General features: G+C 44.8%; 1 protein-coding gene across 1 annotated transcript in view; it reads right to left on the bottom strand.

Moving 5' to 3' along the window:
* Nucleotides 1-19025, bottom strand: part of LOC123760677 (polycystin family receptor for egg jelly) — a 467012-nt gene that overhangs the window by 81625 nt on the left and 366362 nt on the right. The window contains 2 exon segments of the mRNA XM_069328534.1: nt 11637-11682; nt 11684-11758. Coding sequence (XP_069184635.1) covers nt 11637-11682; nt 11684-11758 — 121 coding nt within the window.

The following is a 19025-nucleotide window of genomic DNA, read 5'->3' as shown; positions in this document are numbered from 1 at the left end:
ACGTGAAGAGGTTTCGACAGAGGCAACGACATATGCCATGCAAACCCCTGGGCGGCCATACGCCATGCAAAGCCAAGGAAGGAAACGGCGTCGACCTCCACCCCCCCCCCCCCCCACCACCACTGGAAGTAAGAATGAACCAGGACAGACTTTCCACCAGAACAATGGACACGCCCGATGGCTCTTGGGATCAAACCTAATCATAGCCCAAACACTAAATACAAAAATTTGGTGTGGGAACCCATTTGCTACTCCTCAAGATTGCTACAAGCAATTGAGAAGCTAACGACTTAGGTAGTGGAATATCAGGTAATTGGACTCCGGCGTTTTCTCTCGGCTATATCTCAATTGAGAATACCTCTGAGAATTGCGGATGTGAGGATGCTAGATGTGAGGTTATATTCTCAACTGATTCCTTAGATTAGGAATCAATTGAGAATATAACCTCACATCTGGCATCCACTTGCGGGGCCTGTGGGTATTGTGCAATTCTCAGAGGTATACTCTCACATCCCTCATCCACGCCACCATCTCTAAAGAAAAGGCAGTGTCCAAGGAAAAGGCTTCCGAGAAGGAAGGTGGCTGGGGATGAACTAGAAACCTCGGCGGGAAGAACGGGCTCAATCTCCTCTGCACCCGAGTTTTAAGGGGCAACCCCCGAAGCAACCTGAGCATCATTCCAGCCTAACCCCCTAACCCCATCCGACCCCGAAACCACCAGATGATTAGGAGCCCGAAAAAGGGAGGGAGAACCAGGGTAAACACTCGAGAAGGGCAAACACTTAAGAGCCAAATACTCGAGAAGGTATCGGGGGCGAGGACGGAACCAAAGGTGAATCGACCAACAGTCCGAAAACCTGCGTCGTAAAATCCAAATGGGGCAGCTCCAGGGCCTCCAAAAGGGCAACCAACCAGGCGCAATGCAAGAAGTGAGCTTCCTGAAACAACGCTGCTGCTGCCTGAAACCTCTTATCCGCAGATGAGGAAAGCATAAGATGCAGCACAAGCAAAGAACAAGTCCTTTAAGACTGAGGATCGAAGGGGTCACCGACCCAACAGGCAGCCTGACGGAGGCAGAATTGGTGATCATCGCCCCGAGGCAGGGGTGACGAACAACCGTCAACATTGCACAAGGCGAGAGTGGACTCGGATGAATCCATGTTACCAACCGTGCCCCACGAGGGTTTACCGTTATCTTTATGGTTAACGGTATGAGAGGGTTGCGGGCTACATTATCCTTATGGGAAGCCCAAGCGCTGTGACCCAATGAGCTGGTAGACCCCCCTGCTTGAAAGCAAGCAACCCGACTACCAGTAGTAGAGGTGAGACCTTGGGGGCAACGGAGGAGTAGTGCCAAACACAACCTAGGATGATCCTAATATGCCGCTTAGCCAGCCTCTTCTGCAAAAAAGGGCAAAAACTCACAAAAAAACTAAGCACGGAACGCACACAGCAAACAAACTGGAAGTTGGAGAGAAACGTTGTCCGTCTTGCATGATAACAGACTGCGCAAGTCACAGTGAGAAAAACAGTCAATAACACTCCCCTACCCTGGGAAAGAGAGAAGGTCCAAGACCCCCAACTTACCTCACGGGTGAAGACCCTGTCAAGCAATGTCAAGCACCAACGGAGAGCATGTTCCGAACGCCCAGGGAAGGTAACTCAGGCACACAAGGTCAATACTAGCTGAGCACCCTGGGAAGGGAGCCCAGAGCTCATACCGCTCGAAGTTCCAAGAACACCTGGCCAACACCCCAACCACAAACCAGGCACATCCACACAGGGCAAAATCCAGGCTGGAAGCAAGGCTAGCACTGTGACTGCCAAGCACTGAAGGGTGGACAGTGGGCTTGCCTGAGCCGGCTATCCCCTTGGTTAAGGGGGTAAGTGAAGTTCCCCATACTAATTTTGCGGGCAGAGATGCTCATTTTTATTTCCATTAATTATTTAGGGGAAGTCTCTTGGTTAATTCGGGCTGTAGGTCGTATTTTGTTAGCAAGTTGCTTGTTTTTAGTTCGCCTGTCTTTCTGGGTATATGTCCTGGTCGATGGCGGAATATGACATACTTTAAATGTAAAGTGTTTTTGCACCATTGTTCCCTGTGCCTCTCTGAGTTGACCAGGTTCTGGCTCGTGCTCCCCGGTGCTCTGCTCTGGCTCCAGTGACTGATGGCCCCAAACTAACAAAGCACATATCAGTTCGGGCAACTTCAGGGAACCGACTGGGCATCCCCCAGAAAAATTTATACAATTTTCCACGCCAGATAAGAGCAGTAGTACAAGTTTTGTAATTAATGTTAAATAGCATCAAAACATAGGTTGACATTCAGGTAGTAATATTGGTTAAATGGAGTTTATCAGGGAGTTCCTAGTTTTTCTCCTAAACTTGTCGAGAGGGGGACAGTCCTTGATGTGATTAAGGAGGCCATTCCTCATTTTGGGACCCTTGATTTGCAGAACATTTCTGCTTTGGTTAAGTCACTCTCTTGGAATATCAATTAGATATTTGTTTCTAGGGTTGTGCCTATGGCTTCTGTTACAACCCGCTAGGAAATGTTTAAGGTCAGGATTAACATAGCAGCTCAGAGTTTTATGTATAAAAGGTACACTTGTGAGAATGAGCAGCAATTTTTTTTGTTTGCAGTGAAAAAAAAACTGTGCGGGCCCTGAACCTCTGGCTGGCGCATTAAGTGTTCTTTGTTTCTGTTTTACTTAGGCGGAGTACGAGTATTTATGACTTGTATGTTCACTTCACTAAGATTTTGTCCCATGTGTTTAACAACTTCTGCTCTGTTGAATCTAACTTGAAATCTTAATGGGTTTGTAACTGCACTGTGTTAAATAAGGTTCCAGTGGTCTGTCGAACAGCACTCCACAGTGCTCTTCTTTCCTCGCATTTTCTGGAACCTTTAAGTCTATTTCCCATGCACATGGGTATCCAAGCCTGATGCGATGTAAGTGTACTCCTGTTGTTCTACTGCTCCATTTCATCAAAATAAGTGGTACATAGTGGTTGGAATTCTTGTACCAACCCTCAGAAAGAAATGCTCGACAGACCCCTGGAACATCATCTAACACAGTGCACAGTTACAAACCCATTAAGATTTCAACTTAGATGCAACAGAGCAGAAGAAGTTGTTAAACATATATGGCAAAATCTTACTGAAGCGACCATACGAGTCATAAATACTCATACTCCGCCCAAGTAAAACAGAAACAAGCAACACTTAGTGGGCCAGCCAGAGGCTTAGGGCCCGTGCAGGAATATCCCTGCAAAAAAAAAAAAAAACAGATCCTGATGTTGCAACTGCTGTGTTGTGGTCACTGTACAACTTTTGCATTGCTCTAATTTCTAATTACTTTCTTAATCTGTGATTGAACCTGTGGTATGTAAATGTCTACATTTCTTTTCTTAGTTGCAAGCTTTGCAGCTTCGTCTGCAAATGTCATTTCCTATCATTACTACATGACTTGGCACCCAGCTGATAGGTACCCGACGGCCTTGACGTTTGATATGACATTTGTGATCAGATGGATGTTGTCACATTTGTGTTCTTGTTTGAAGGTTTCAGTGACAGTTCTCGAATCTGTATGTATGATAACATGTTGTCGGGTTTAGCAAGAGCATGTTCCAAAGCCTTTTGAATGGCTGCTGTCAGAGATTTCCAAGGGGCTTCGAATGTATTGATGGTGTTTATTGCACGATATGTCCACCTGTTGCTACTGGAAGCCCTTCTGTCCTGAGTTAGTACTCCAGTGATTATAACTTTCAGTAAACTGATTCTAGGTCTAGTCAATATTTTGGTCAGCATTCATGCAGCAATCCCTTTTACCCTTATTTCAATTGTCGTTAGCTTAGCTTCTAGTCTTAGGTTCATTATTTTTACTCCATCTGGGAGCCCCTGTTATGACTCTCATTGCATCATTTTGAATAACCTCAACGTTTGCCCACTTGCCAGAAGAAAGAATGAGTAAGGCGGACACTGCATAATCCACTATGGAATGAACGGCTTGTATGTAAACCATTCTTAATACTTTTTGTCCCGCTCCTAGACGGGGCCCTGTGAGTGTTCTCATTATATTTAGTTATGATTTTGCTTTCTCCTTCAGATATTGAATTTGCTTGTTGAATTTTAGAATCTATCCACACTCCAAGATATTGATATTGTGTAACCCACTGAAGGTTTATGTCTTGAATGCGTTGGTGCCTGTCTGGAGTGTTGCCACTTAGTCTCATTGCCTTAGACTTCTGTGCGGATATTTTTAGCCCTAAAATGTTGCATTCAGATGTTACTTTAATGCCTCTTGTGCTTTATTTTAAAGTGAAAGACCTGTAATGAGTAATGCTATATCATCAGCATAGCTTAGTAATTTAAACCCTTCTCCAAATGTCATGGTAACAAGGTTTTCCATAAGGATGTTTAAAAGACTAGGACTGAGGATCCATGCTAGTGGAGTCCCATTCTCATGCAAGTGGTAATCCGACACTTGTCTTTGCAACTTTACTCTGTGACTTAGGTAATCCTGTGACTTAGGTAATTTTGAATCTATTCTAGCAAATTTTTCTTTACACCTTTTTTAACTAAGGTGTGTAAGATAAATTGCGGGCTTGCAAGTTCGAATGTTTTTTCCAGATCAAGGAAGTTCTATAGCCGGACCTGAGTTAACTGTTCCTAGTAATGTTGCTATGCAGTTGACAGTACCAAGTCCTTTAGTGAAGCAAAATATGTGTTTATGCAGGTCTTGAGTCTTCCACAGTGGCCTATTTAAGACTAACCGTTCTGCAGTTTTACTAATGCATGATGTTAATGAAATGGCCCTGTAATTGCCAGTTTCTTTCGACTTAGGAATTGGAATAATGTCCGCTTTCTTCCAAGAGGTCGGCAGTTTACCTTGCTGCCAAGATTAATTGATAACGTCCAATATCCCTTGTTCTCCAGCAGGACCTGCGTGTGCGACCATTGAGTATGTAATGTTATCAGCACCTGGTGCAGTGTCCTTACCACCTTTCTTGGCTTTGATTACTTCTTGATTTGTGAAGGGACAGTCACATTCGTCATTTGTAGCAATGCTCTCATGAATGGCTGTCAACCTCTCTTGTTTTAGTTGTTCTTGCTGCCTTCTGACCATTGCAAGAAGCTGATATGAAGCTTATCTTTCTGCAAATTGGAGAGCAAGTCTCTCAGCCTCCTGCAATGGTTGAATTGCCTGTGGTCGGGCTGGTCGACATGATATGGTTTTAATCTGACCCCACATCTTGCCATCTATGTTCATTTAGAATTTGACACCACTCAAACCATCGTGCCTCCTTTATCTCTCTAGATACTCGTCTGGCTTCAGATATCACCGCTCTCAGCAGAGTTCTTCCTTCTGGTGCGGGGTTTCCCTTTAGATGTTTTCTGTAGATGTTGACTCTGTGGTTTTGTTCTTTACCTTCAATACTGTAGAACCAATAGTTCTTTCGTTTTGTGTTTCTTGGGATAATGATTGGAATAGCTTTTTTGCAACAGCTGCAATGGCTTCCTGGAGATTGGTCTCGTGTATGTTCAAATCCTCAGGTGGCGTGTATGTTGCACACCATTTTTCAAGTTCCTCTTGGTATATATTCCAGTTGGTCTTTTTTAAATTCCACCTAGGTTGTACAGGTGGTGTAGGAGGTCGTTCTATGTTTAGTGCTGTGACAGTAGCATAGTTGTCACTGGTGATCACTGGGTCAACCTCTCACTTCGCCTGATGCTTGAGTGCTGTTGAGATGCTGTTGATTAATGTAAGATCATGGGAATGAATGTGGGAATGAACCCTTGAATGTGAGTGGGTTCCCCAGTGTTAAGAAGTGTAATTTCAGGTACTTCTCACAGAGCTGCAGCTAAATGGCGCCCATCTGCATTAGCTGGCCCAGTTGCACCTAACTCTTGATGATGAACATTAAAATCCCCAGCAATAATTACATTTCCATGCGTGGCCAAGATAAGCACTGCCTCTGCTTCTAGCTTACGTCTAGGGGGTTTGTAGACGTTGTATATGAGGAGCGCGATATTATCCATATTGAATGTTACTGCTAATACCTCTACTCTATCATCACATGGAACTGGGTCTATTTTCTTGCTAGGTATGGTGTTTCTGACTAGGTTCATTAACCCTCTTTGTCCCCCCTGTTCATATGATATAATATAATGCTGAAATCCAGCTAACAGCTAACCTGAAGGACTTCATTGCTGGGAAAAAGAGTTTCTTCCAAAACGATTGTATCTGCTTTCGTACTGATTGCAGTTTCTTCCAGGGTGTGGTGTAGTTTTTTATTTCGAAGACCTTGTATGTTCCACTGCAGTATTCGTAACGGCCAGACGACGGTTACGGTTGGTGTTGCCTGTTCCAGTAGAACTCTCTACGGAATCTGCCTCTATATTCTACACCTCGTTAGTCGTATCGCTGAAAATTGGACTGCACTGATTGTTCATGGTCATCCATGAACCATCAGTGCACATGAACATTGTTGGAATCTGTGCATCTCTGTTGTCTATGCCTTTGCTGTTGGTATTGCAGCACATCGGACTGCATTGATTGCTCGTGGCCGTTTCTTGTGCTGTGGGAATCCGTGCATCTCTGTTATCCGGGGGGTAACCGGCGGCTGAGCGGACAGAACACTGGACGCGTGATCCTGTGGTCCCGGGCGCCAGGCGAGAAACAATGGGCAGAGTTTCTTTCTTCCTGATGCCCCTCTTTAGACCGCACATTGGAACAGCAAAACACACCAGCGTACTAAGAGGCAAGCTACGGGAGTTAAGAAACACAGACGGAAACAAAGATTAAAAGCTACAGATCAGGAGAGAACAGGTGCTGATGACCCTGGATGGAGGAGAGGACGTAGTCCTTCACCCGCCAGACACAACTTACACAATATATCTCACACGACAAACACGCACAGAACCACAGTGACAGTTTACGGAATTGTAAAGATAACCAAACCAGAAGAAGGAGAAACATGGACGTTTTTGACCGTCGTGGACCATCATTAAGTCGTGTGTGAGGAAGGATAATGGTCCAGGACGGACTGAAACGTCGTCGTTTTCCCATCTTCTTGTGTGTGTTTGGTCATCATATTTTTTGTATAATTCATTGTATCGGGGGACAGGTGGCCACAGTGTATTCATACACGTTTTGGCTATTATCGAGGTCATTCCCCCCCTCCCCTCCACCAGGGCCGAATTACTGACCCCGCCTAGGATGCAACCCCCACAACGAGCTGACTAACTCCTGAGTACCAACTCACTGCAAGGTGAACAGCGGCATTAGGTGAAAGAAGATGTGCTAAATCATTTTTGTCCAACGCATAATTCGAATCCGGAATTCTCGATTGTGCGTCGAGAACGAACCCAACTGTACTTTCCGAACCCACGTCGTGTCATCAGCCCCGATATTGCGTCTGCAGAAAAGTAATGTACAGAACACAGGAACACTCTCTCAGCCCCCAGGATCCACGTCAGCCTCCCAGGATCCACGTCAGCTCCCCAGGATCCACGTCAGCTCCCCAGGATCCACGTCAGCCCCCCAGGATCCACGTCAGCCCCCAGGATCCACGTCAGCCCCCCAGGATCCACGTCAGCTCCTCAGGATCCACGTCAGCCCCCCAGGATCCACGTCAGCCTCCCAGGATCCACGTCAGCCCCCCAGGATCCACGTCAGCTCCTCAGGATCCACGTCAGCCCCCCAGGATCCACGTCAGCTCCTCAGGATCCACGTCAGCCCCCCAGGATCCACGTCAGCTCCTCAGGATCCACGTCAGCTCCTCAGGATCCACGTCAGCTCCCCAGGGTCCACGTCAGCTCACCAGGATCCACTTCAGCTCCCTAGGATCCACGTTAGCTCCCCAGGATCAACGTCAGCCCCTCCAGGATCAACGGCAGCTCCCCAGGATCAACGTCAGCTCCCCAGAATTCACGTCAGCTCCCCAGGATCCACCTCAGCCCCCCAGGATCCACGTTAGCTCCCCAGGATCAACGTCAGTCCCTCCAGGATCAACGGCAGCTCCCCAGGATCAACTTCAGCCCCCTCCCCCTGGATCAACGTTAGGAGTTTAATTTATTTTTACTCAAAAGTCAGAATCCTAGTCAATAAATTTGACGCATTGTGTGAGTATGTTAAGGCTGAAAATGCCGACATCATTAGCATCAGTGAAACATGGGGCAGAGAGGACATAATAGAATGGGAATTCCATGTCCCAGGATACCATCCACCATTCAGAACAACAACAGCAGGCAGGGTGATGCTATACGAAAAGGAGGACTTGGATACACCCACCAATGAGGAACTGAACACCATGGGATCCTCAGAGTCTGTATAATGCAATATACTAGCTCAAGATGGTAGCAAACTGACAGTGGGAGTTTGCTACAGTGCTGACACAGCAGCAGCAGAGAAAGTTGCTGATCTGCATATTGTGATCATTACAGCATCACAATCCCAAACCCTTATAATGGGGGACTTTAATCACAAGACAATAGATTAGGTCAATCTAACATCACAAGCAGAAGGAGAACAATTTCTACACCTGGAGCAGGACTCCTTACTCGTTCAACACGTGGTAGAGCCCACACGTGGTAACATCCTTCTGGACCTTGTGTTAACATCAGAAGAGGATATGTTTGATCAAATCCAGGTAGGAGAAAACCTCACCCTTCATATGATCACAACATTATATGTTGGATTACAAATATAGAAATCCACATAAAGGATCATGATGATGAATTTCTAGATTATCATCGCAACTAGCAGGGAATGCAAGGAGAACTGCAAAACACCAATGCGAGCACAGTAGAAGGGAAGTTCCATGGTGTTCGTATTGAGAACAAACAAAATTTCCATTGCCATATACAATATATAACTAAAAAGGTTTATAAAAGAGTAGGTATGCTCTCCAAAGTCAGATATTATATTCCTCACCCTACCCTGGTTACTCTTTATTATTAACTCATTCATACACATCTCACCAATGGTATCTGTGCCTGGGGATCCACCTCCCTTAATTACCTACGGGAAATTAGGGGCCTCGTAGCCTGGTGGATAGCGCGCAGGACTCGTAATTCTGTGGCGCGGGTTCGATTCCCGCACGAGGCAGAAACAAATGGGCAAAGTTTCTTTCACCCTGAATGCCCCTGTTACCTAGCAGTAAATAGGTACCTGGGAGTTAGTCAGCTGTCACGGGCTGCTTCCTGGGGGTGGAGGCCTGGTCGAGGACCGGGCCGCGGGGACACTAAAGCCCCGAAATCATCTCAAGATAACCTCTTTGAGGGAGGTGATAGGTGACCATGACATGGAAGCATCATGGCAAAATTATAGGGTCACTGAAGTCATCAAAAATATGTGCCAAAAATGAGAAAGAAATGAAAGGGAACAAGATGGATGACTCGTGTAGTCAAACAAGCATTGGTAACTAAGCGAAACCTCAGGAAAACGTATAAACTCACAATGAACATCATAGATTATGTGATATGTGATATATAACAGGAAATTAGGTCAGTCAAAAGAAATCATGAAATGAAAACTTGTCCAAAACATAAAGAAATATTCTAAATAGTGCTATGCATATATAAGTAGTAAAACGAAAACAAAGGACTCGGTAGGACCCATAAAAGATGACACTAACCAAGTTATAATGGACGATAAATAGGCAACAAACATACTAAATGAATATTTTACATCAGTGTTCACCCTAGAAAGATAAGAGGACATCCCATTACCCACACAAATGTTTGAAGGAAGTGACGAGAATGAATTAAGGAATCATCAGGTCTTGAAAAAAAGAGCACACCACTGGTCTGTTTATTGATCTACGTAAGGCTTCTGACACTGTTAACCACACTAACTGTCTTAAACTCCAACACTATTGAGTAAAAGGTCAATACTTCAGTACTTGCACTCTTACGTCAGTGACAATATGTTTCAGTGAACGATGCTACTTCTCCCACTCTACCAATTGATACTGGTGTTCCGCAGGGTAGTATACGTTGTCCACTCCTCTTTCTCATATATATATCAATGACCTTCCAAATAGCATACAACATTTGAAGCCAGTTCTATTTATTGATGATAAAACCTTAATTTTCTCACATGCTAACCCACTTATTCTAAATGACATGGTAAATACTGAACTTAATCAAGTCCATTTGTGGTTGACTGCTAGCAAACTTACCCTTAATATCGACAAGACATTTAACATATTATTTTGTAACAAGCCCAGCAACCAAAATAATCTAGAAAATAGCAATAACCAAATTGCGAGCACAGTAGAAGGGAAGTTCCATGGTGTTCGTATTGAGAACAAACAAAATTTCCATTGCCATATACAATATATAACTAAAAAGGTTTCTAAAAGAGTAGGTATGCTCTCCAAAGTCAGATATTATATTCCTCACCCTACCCTGGTTACTCTTTATTATTCACTCATTCACACAACCCTCACCAATGGTATCTGTGCCTGGGGATCCACCTCCCTTAATTACCTTCAATCTGTAATTACTCCCAATTAAACCCCAGAAGCATCCACTTCGAGACAACGCGACGAACGGAGCTTTCCTGCCTACGCTGCTGGAACACAAAACTATTAGCCTCCTTCACACTGCTAGAACACCAAAATGTTAGCAGCCTCCACACTGCTGGAACACCAAAATGTTAGCAGCCTCCACACTGCTGGAACACCAAAATGTTAGCAGCCTCCACACTGCTGGAACACCAAAATGTTAGCAGCCTCCACACTGCTGGAACACCAAAATGTTAGCAGCCTCCACACTGCTGGAACACCAAAATGTTAGCAGCCTCCACACTGTTGGAACACCAAAATGTTAACATCCTCCACACTGCTGGAACACCAAAATGTTAGCAGCCTCCACACTGCTGGAACACCAAAATGTTAGCAGCCTCTACACTGCTGGAACACCAAAATGATAACAGCCTCTACACTGCTGGAACACCAAAATGTTAGCAGCCTCTACACTGCTGGAACACCAAAATGTTAGCAGCCTCCACACTGCTGGAACACCAAAATGTTAGCAGCCTCTACACTGCTGGAACACCAAAATGTTAGCAGCCTCCACACTGCTGGAACACCAAAATGTTAGCAGCCTCCACCCTGCTGGAACACCAAAATGTTAGCAGCCTCTACACTGCTGGAACACCAAAATGTTAACAGCCTCCACACTGCTGGAACACCAAAATGTTAGCAGCCTTCACACTGCTAGAACACAAAAATAAGAAGAAAACTACAGACAAATTTGAGAAGAAAGATGAGCTTGTGAAGCATTATGAGCCTTTAATTTACGATAACTTGAAGTTTCAACGTAAACAATCTTGAACAACCTTTTAACTCACTTTCCATGACTTCCGACTGAGGCAAGCAGCATCAAGGTACATATATAGATGACGTTGTCTGGTCCTTAACGTAACACTTCGTCAAACATTTGGTAGCCTTACAAAGTGTGCAAGTTTCTCCACTCCTGGTGACTTGGTTCAGTCTACTGTCTCTCTGAGGTCAGTTGGAGAGGTCACCAAGGTAGAGGTAAACACAGCTTGTACAAATACAGTCCTCAACCTTCAGCTTAATAATTACAAATTAAGAGGAAAAGTTTGAATGGTATAAGTTACCTTGGTGGAGCCAGGCTTCATCATTCTCCAGCTGAGGCTCCTCCTCAGTCCTCCTCAGAGTCATCCTCCTCCAGGTCGCTTGTTTTAAATATGGCGCTCATCAGCAAAGATATCAGAATAATCTGTTTAAACAAAACCACATGTTACACACAGCCACCGTATGCTTCACTAAATATCATATTTAAATATGTAAATTATAGACCATATGTATTCGCGTAATTCACATTGTTTCGCGTAAGTTCGGTACTTCTCTTGGAGAAAATTAAAATGATTAAAATGGACAAATTCTTGCAGATTAGTGATATCAACTTGTGCGAGTGAAGGAAAATACCAGGTTGAGAGCACACAAAAATAATAATGTTTATTCAGGTAAATGTACATATATACATAATGAGTTTTAAACACAATGTTGTATATCTAGATAGAGCTGGTGTATATACTATGACTAAAGCCACTAATACGCACAGCGTTTCGGGGAGAAACCTTTCTGTTTCAGTTTCATTCACAGTTTGAGAATGATGGTCTCTCTATGTGAGAAGAAAACCTACACGTCAGTAACGTTTTCTCTCAATTTCGTGTACTTTCTCTCTATCGTTGTCACCAATGCAACTGTTACGAACCCGACTCTACCATCGGAGCACGGAGCAACGACGTCAACGCCATCTGTGAGTCCGCTCCCGAAACCCCCCACAACATGGACAACGCCATCTAGTGATGACGGGAATATACCGGCAAGAGGCGCTAGATTCCTGTCCTAGTCGGCTCGTGAGGTAGCTGGTGCTGACCTCTAGTGAGGTGGTATTTAGAGAAGCAGCGCCCTCTATCATAAGCGGAGTTGGATGTATGTGTCTACGTCAGTAAGTGATGTTTTCTAGTGGTCCCATGTATTGTACCAGTGTACTGATGTGTCTGTATTCACAGAGTCAACATAGGGCTGCTGTGATACAAGGAGAGTCAGTCTACCAAAGGCAGCCAAGGTCTCTACACCAGTCTGCTTTAAGGAAGCAGTGTGCCGCTGCCGGAAGAGAACTGTGAAGTGTTCTGTTGTCTGCCTGTGGAGTGGCAGTGACGGGATTCGCCGTACCCGGGGCTGGCTGATAGAAGAGACAACTGACTAATGTGCGGAAAGAGGAGAGTAACCAGCAAGTTACATAAAGCTCCTGCGTAGGGCTCGCAACCCTAGTATTCGCTCGTGAAGTGGCCCCAACAGCGCGAGGCTGATTGGTATCTGCCAGCACCAGGCTGGACTGTGATTGTGGGCCTTCACGAAGAGGCACTTAGTGGGATTGGGGTTTGGCTGGCCCGTGGCCAGGGTAGACTCATTGTTGTTTTCTGGTACCTGCTGGAGGGTAGTACCACGGATGAGGAAACACGGTACCAGACTTCATCGATTGAGCTTCGCCGAGTATTTAATGCCTTCTGAGACGTTGGTGTACATATAGTGTAGTAATACTTCCTATTAAGAATAATTATAATACATATATATATATATATAATATATACATATATAATATATATTATATTATATATATGGTGATGGGAAAGTAATTATATATTGATAAAGTGATGAACTGTTGTATTTTATGTACCTCCTCTTTTTGGTTTACTTGCATTACTGAGCTCACCCCTTGAAAGCCACTACTAACTTGGGGCTGGATACCAAAACTTTCGTACCACCAGAAAAGAACCTGGTTGCGACCCATTGTGGCCGTAACAGCAACCTATTATAAGTGTATAATTTACATTTGTATGTAACAGCCAGAACCACACTACTTGGCCTAGTTTGAGCAAATTTCTATATAAACTCAAATAAAAAAAATCATATATAATAATTGAAAGCTTTATCATTCCATATTAAAAAAATGAAAAATATATCATTTCAGGAAAACTCTGCTTGTTACGTAACTTGGCCTATTGTACGATATACATACATATATACATACATGGCAACAGGAAAAAGTGAGTAACTGTGAGGGGGGGGGGGAGACAGCAGAATGGCGAGATGTCACCAGCGAAGTCCCACAGGGATCTGTACTTAGGCCCATCCTGTTTCTAATATATGTAAACGATTTTCCAGAGGGTATAGATTTATTCCTCTCAATGTTTGCTGATGATGCAAAAGTTATGAGAAGAATCAAGACAGATGAAGATAGACAGATCCTACAGGACGACCTGAACAAACTGGAGGAATGGTCTAGAAAATGGCTACTAAAGTTCAATTCAGGAAAGTGTAAAGTAATGAAATTAATCGAAGGAACCAGAAGGCTGAACACAAGGTACCATCTGGGAGGTGAAATCCTGTAAGAGTCAAATAGAGAGGAAAGATCTGGGGGTTGATATCACACCGAACCTGTCTCCAGAGGCCCACATCATCAAAAGAATATCATCCGTGGCATATGCTAGGTTGGCCAACATAAGAACTGCCTTTAGAAATTTGTGTAAGGAATCGTTTAGGCACCTGTATACCATTTGTCAGACCAATGCTGGAATATGCAGCTCCAGCATGGAGTCAATACCTAGTTAATCACAAGACAAAGTTAGAGAAGATTTAGCGGTATGCCACCAGACTCATTCCGGGTCTGAGAGGTATGAGCAACGAGGAAAGGCTAAAGGAGCTGAACCTCACATCCCTGGAAAATAGAAGAGTAAGGGAAGACATGATAACCACCTACAAAATTCCCAGAGGAATTGACAGGGTGGACAAAGACAAACTCTTTAGCACGGATGAAACACGAACAAGGGGGCACAGGTGGAAACTTAGTACCCAGATGAGCTACAGGGACATTATAAATATTTTTTTCATTGTCAGAGTAGTTAACGAATACAGTGCATTAAATAATGAGGTGGTGAAGGCTGACTCCATACAGTTTAAAATGTAGATATGATAGAGCCCAGTAGGCTCAGGAATCTGTACACCAGTTGAGTGACAGTTGAGAGGCATACATACATACATACATACATACATACATGTAAACATACATGTAAACATACATGCAAACATACATCTTGAAGTTATCTTGAGATGATTTCGGGGCTTTTGTGTCCCCGCGGCCCGGTCCTCGACCAGGCCTCCACCCCCAGGAAGCAGCCCGTGACAGCTGACTAACACTCAGGTACCTATTTTACTGCTAGGTAACAGGGGCATAGGGTAAAAGAAACTCTGCCCAATGTTTCTCGCCGGCGCCTGGGATCGAACCCAGGACCACAGGATCACAAGCCCAGTGTGCCGTCCGCTCGGCCGACCGGCTCCCCTACATACATGCAAACATACATACATACATGCACACATACATCCATTCATACGTATATGCACACATACATACATAATGCATATATACATACACATACATACATACTGTTATGACCTCATGTAGCCTGAGTGGAACGAGTCTACACTAGTGAGAGTTATTCTGCGTATGGACTTGAGAGGTCAGAGGAAAGATGTATACATTAAATATATAATAAACGTAGGTGAATAATTTAAAAGTATGGGAAGAGGCTGAGCATTTAAATAAGTGGCATGAAATGAGATGTCGATACGTTGGTGACATGACGTGAGGCTAGAAGGACGTCATGACCTTACTTGAGCTACGGCTGTCGTCAGAGGTGGATGTAATTTGTTGATTCTCCCGGAATAAGGAAGAAAATAGTTCCCTGTGTTGGTGCTGGAGTGAAGACTACTTATCTGCAAGTGTGAGGAAGCTGTTGGGGACACAGAGAAATAGTACACTATTTCTCTGTGATTTTGATAATTAGAGGCGGCCTGGAAGTGAGTGTTTGGCCGGGCCTTTGTGGAACTCTAATTGTGTTGCTTCCTCAAGAGGAAGGAAGTAAACAGGCGTTTCTGTAATGGAGCCTGCTGGGCGGCTTTTTGAACTCAAGTCGTGGACTGGAGGAAGCCCTGTGAAGCAGTCCCGAAGCATTTTTGTGGGCGGCCTATAGAGCGCCACTTTTGAACTCCAGTGAGTGAGCGTCCTCACATCAGCGAATTCTGCGGTAGGCTCATATAATAGTTGTTACAGTGGTTGCCTGTGTTTGATCGCGTGCCCAGCGATGATGGCAAGTGTATATGTATTTAGTACATATACTTTATTTAGGCAGTGAACTAAAATAAGAGTATATATAGATAAGAGAACATGCTAGAGGGAGAGGCGGTACGTCCGCCCTCACCGAAGAGTGGAAGACTGAGGGAGGAAGCCCTCAGTTAATTTAAATTCCTTAATGGAATTTCAGGTTTGTTTGGGAAAGAGTTCGTAAAGACTTCTTCGAGGTTAGAGAAAAAGTTGGTGGAGGAACTTCGAGGCTAGAGAAGAAATTAATGCAGGTGCTTCGAGGCTGGAGAAAAAGTGAATGCTGAACTCTGTCGTAGAGTAGAACTCCATAGTGGGGAGTTTACTTGACGCAGTGAAGAGGAAGTACACGTGTCTCTGGGGAATCAGTGGTGAAGCGTCACTGATGTTGGATTAGGACTTCAAAGTGCAGCAGATTGGGAGATCTGCAGAAGTGTCCTCCCTGATATTTCGGGGGACCTAGAGATATATCTATATTGGTAGTGAGCCTCTGGGAGCAGAACAGAGGTTCATGATGGACACACATGCTGGTATAAGGGGAGTGCTTGAATGATTTTTGGCATGTAAGACGCAGTGTAAGATGAGAGATTTCTTCATTTGTTGAGGGATACTCATGTAGATGTTTCTGGTGTTTCAGCCCCAAACTGAGTTTCATATACTTTTAGGGCTGAGGATACAGTATTGTTGTGACAGAATTTCAGCCCCATTGAGTGAGGGAATAGTAAGTGGTAAGCCAAGATTTGAGCAGCCACTAAATATGGACAGTTAGTGAAGCCAGGATATGATATCGGAATGCTACCGGGGTTATTGCAGGATGGAGTGTGGTATGATAATGGTCTATTTTATATGTTATGTATTATGTATGTCTTCTTTGTATATTAAATGTATATGTTAGCTGGCTTTTGCTCTTGTCCTGACCAGGTTTCCCAGAAAGCGGGAGAGAGAGAAGGATAGGGTGGCAAAAGATACTAATTCACAAAAAGGGGATTTTGGAGATCATTCCAAAGAAGGAGAGAGTGGGGAGTCACGTCGGCTCGAGTAGTGTGTGTACACAAGACAACGAGGCCAGTTTTGGAGCTGCACCCCTGAATATGTGACGCTGAACCCCTCTCCAAGATCAAGAGATGTACAGGGTGATCTCTTAGGTAAATTACAAGCACTCCAGTCTCCATTGCTGGTTGACCGACGGTAGTGGGAGTGTGGCTGCTGAGGCCGATTGTTTGTTCTGTCAGGGAGTGGTTAGTGATGTTGTCCGCCTGTACGCCTGTAACAGTCTGCAGCAGCAACCACAGCTCTCTTTTGGAGGGTTAAATCCCATAATCTCCAACCCCCTCAGAGCAGAACAATACATACATACATGCATACATACATACATACATACATGCATACATGCATACATACATACATGCATGCATACATACATACATACATACATACATACATACATACATACATACATACATACATACATACATACATACATACATACATATATGCATACATACATACATACATACATACATACATACATACATACATACATATATGCACATACGTACCTGCATATATACACATATGCATACATACACATATGCATACATACATACATTATTACATACATACATACATGCATACATACACTGCATATTTTATAGAACACAGTAGGCTCAGGAATCTGTAAACCAGTTGATTGACAGTTGAGAGGCGAGACCAAAGAGCCAGAGCTCAACCCCCACAAACACAACTAGATGAGTACATACATACATAGTAAATGAATACAAGAAGAGAGAAAATTTCATAAGATCTTTGACCAGAACATACCAGTTCCAGGAAGTAATGGCCCTGAAGAAATAGTTATCCACCTATCTATTATCTAACATCAGAAGGAGCCATGAAAAGAATTCGAACCCGCTCACTAGATCAAACTAGTGCACAAGACTGCCCCACCACGACATGGTCAAAAGACCACAATGGTGTGGTGGTCTTGGGCGCCAGCTTGGGAGTACCAAATGAGCGAGATCGAATCCCCCTCATGGCTCCTACTAATGTTATTATTAATACATCACGCTAATGTGATTTCAATGTACAACCAGCAGCTGGTCCTTCCTTGTATACAACCAAGAGCCAGATGCCACTTGGTGCTCTCCCCCACAACCCTGGCCGGATAATGCTCTCCCCACAACCCTGGCCGGATAATGCTCTCCCCACAACCCTGGCCGGATAATGCTCTCCCCACAACCCTGGCCGGATAATGCTCTCCCCACAACCCTGGCCGGATAATGCTCTCCCCACAACCCTGGCCGGATAATGCTCTCCCCACAACCCTGGCCGGATAATGCTCTCCCCACAACCCTGGCCGGATAATGCTCTCCCCACAACCCTGGCCGGATAATGCTCTCCCCACAACCCTGGCCGGATAATGCTCTCCCCACAACCCTGGCCGGATAATGCTCTCCCCACAACCCTGGCCGGATAATGCTCTCCCCACAACCCTGGCCGGATAATGCTCTCCCCACAACCCTGGCCGGATAATGCTCTCCCCACAACCCTGGCCGGATAATGCTCTCCCCACAACCCTGGCCGGATAATGCTCTCCCCACAACCCTGGCCGGATAATGCTCTCCCCACAATCCTGGCCAGATAATGCTCTCCCCACAACCCTGGCAGGATAATGCTCTCCCCACAACCCTGGCAGGATAATGCTCTCCTCACAGTCCTGGCAAGATAATGCTCTCCTCACAGTCCTGGCAAGATAATGCTCTCCTCACAGTCCTGGCAGGATAATGCTCTCCTCACAGTCCTGGCAAGATAATGCTCTCCTCACAGTCCTGGCAAGATAATGCTCTCCTCACAGTCCTGGCAGGATAATGCTCTCCTCACAGTCCTGGCAAGATAATACTCTCCTCACAACCCTCGCTGGATAATGCTCTTTCCACAATCCTGGCCGGATAATGCTCTTTCCACAATCCTGGCCGGATAATGCTCTCCTGACATCACTAGCCGGATAATGCTCTCCTCACAACCCTGGTCGGATAATGCTATCCTCACAACCCTGGCCGGATAATACTCTCCCCACAACCCTGGCCGGATAATACTCTCTCCACAACCCTGGCCGGATAATGTTCTCCCCACAACCCTGGCCGGATAATACTCTCTCCACAACCCTGGCCGGATAATGCTCTCCTCACAACCCTGACCGGATAATACTCTACCCACAACCCTGGCCGAATAATGTTCTCCTCACAACCCTGGCCGTATAATGCTCTCCTCACAACCCTGGCCGGATAATGCTCTCCTCACAACCCTAGCCGGATAATGC

Source organism: Procambarus clarkii, chromosome 21 (genome assembly GCF_040958095.1).
Source record: "Procambarus clarkii isolate CNS0578487 chromosome 21, FALCON_Pclarkii_2.0, whole genome shotgun sequence".
Lineage (NCBI taxonomy): Eukaryota > Metazoa > Arthropoda > Malacostraca > Decapoda > Cambaridae > Procambarus > Procambarus clarkii.
Note: the sequence above shows the minus strand (reverse complement) of the source record. Positions and strands in the feature narration are given on the sequence as shown.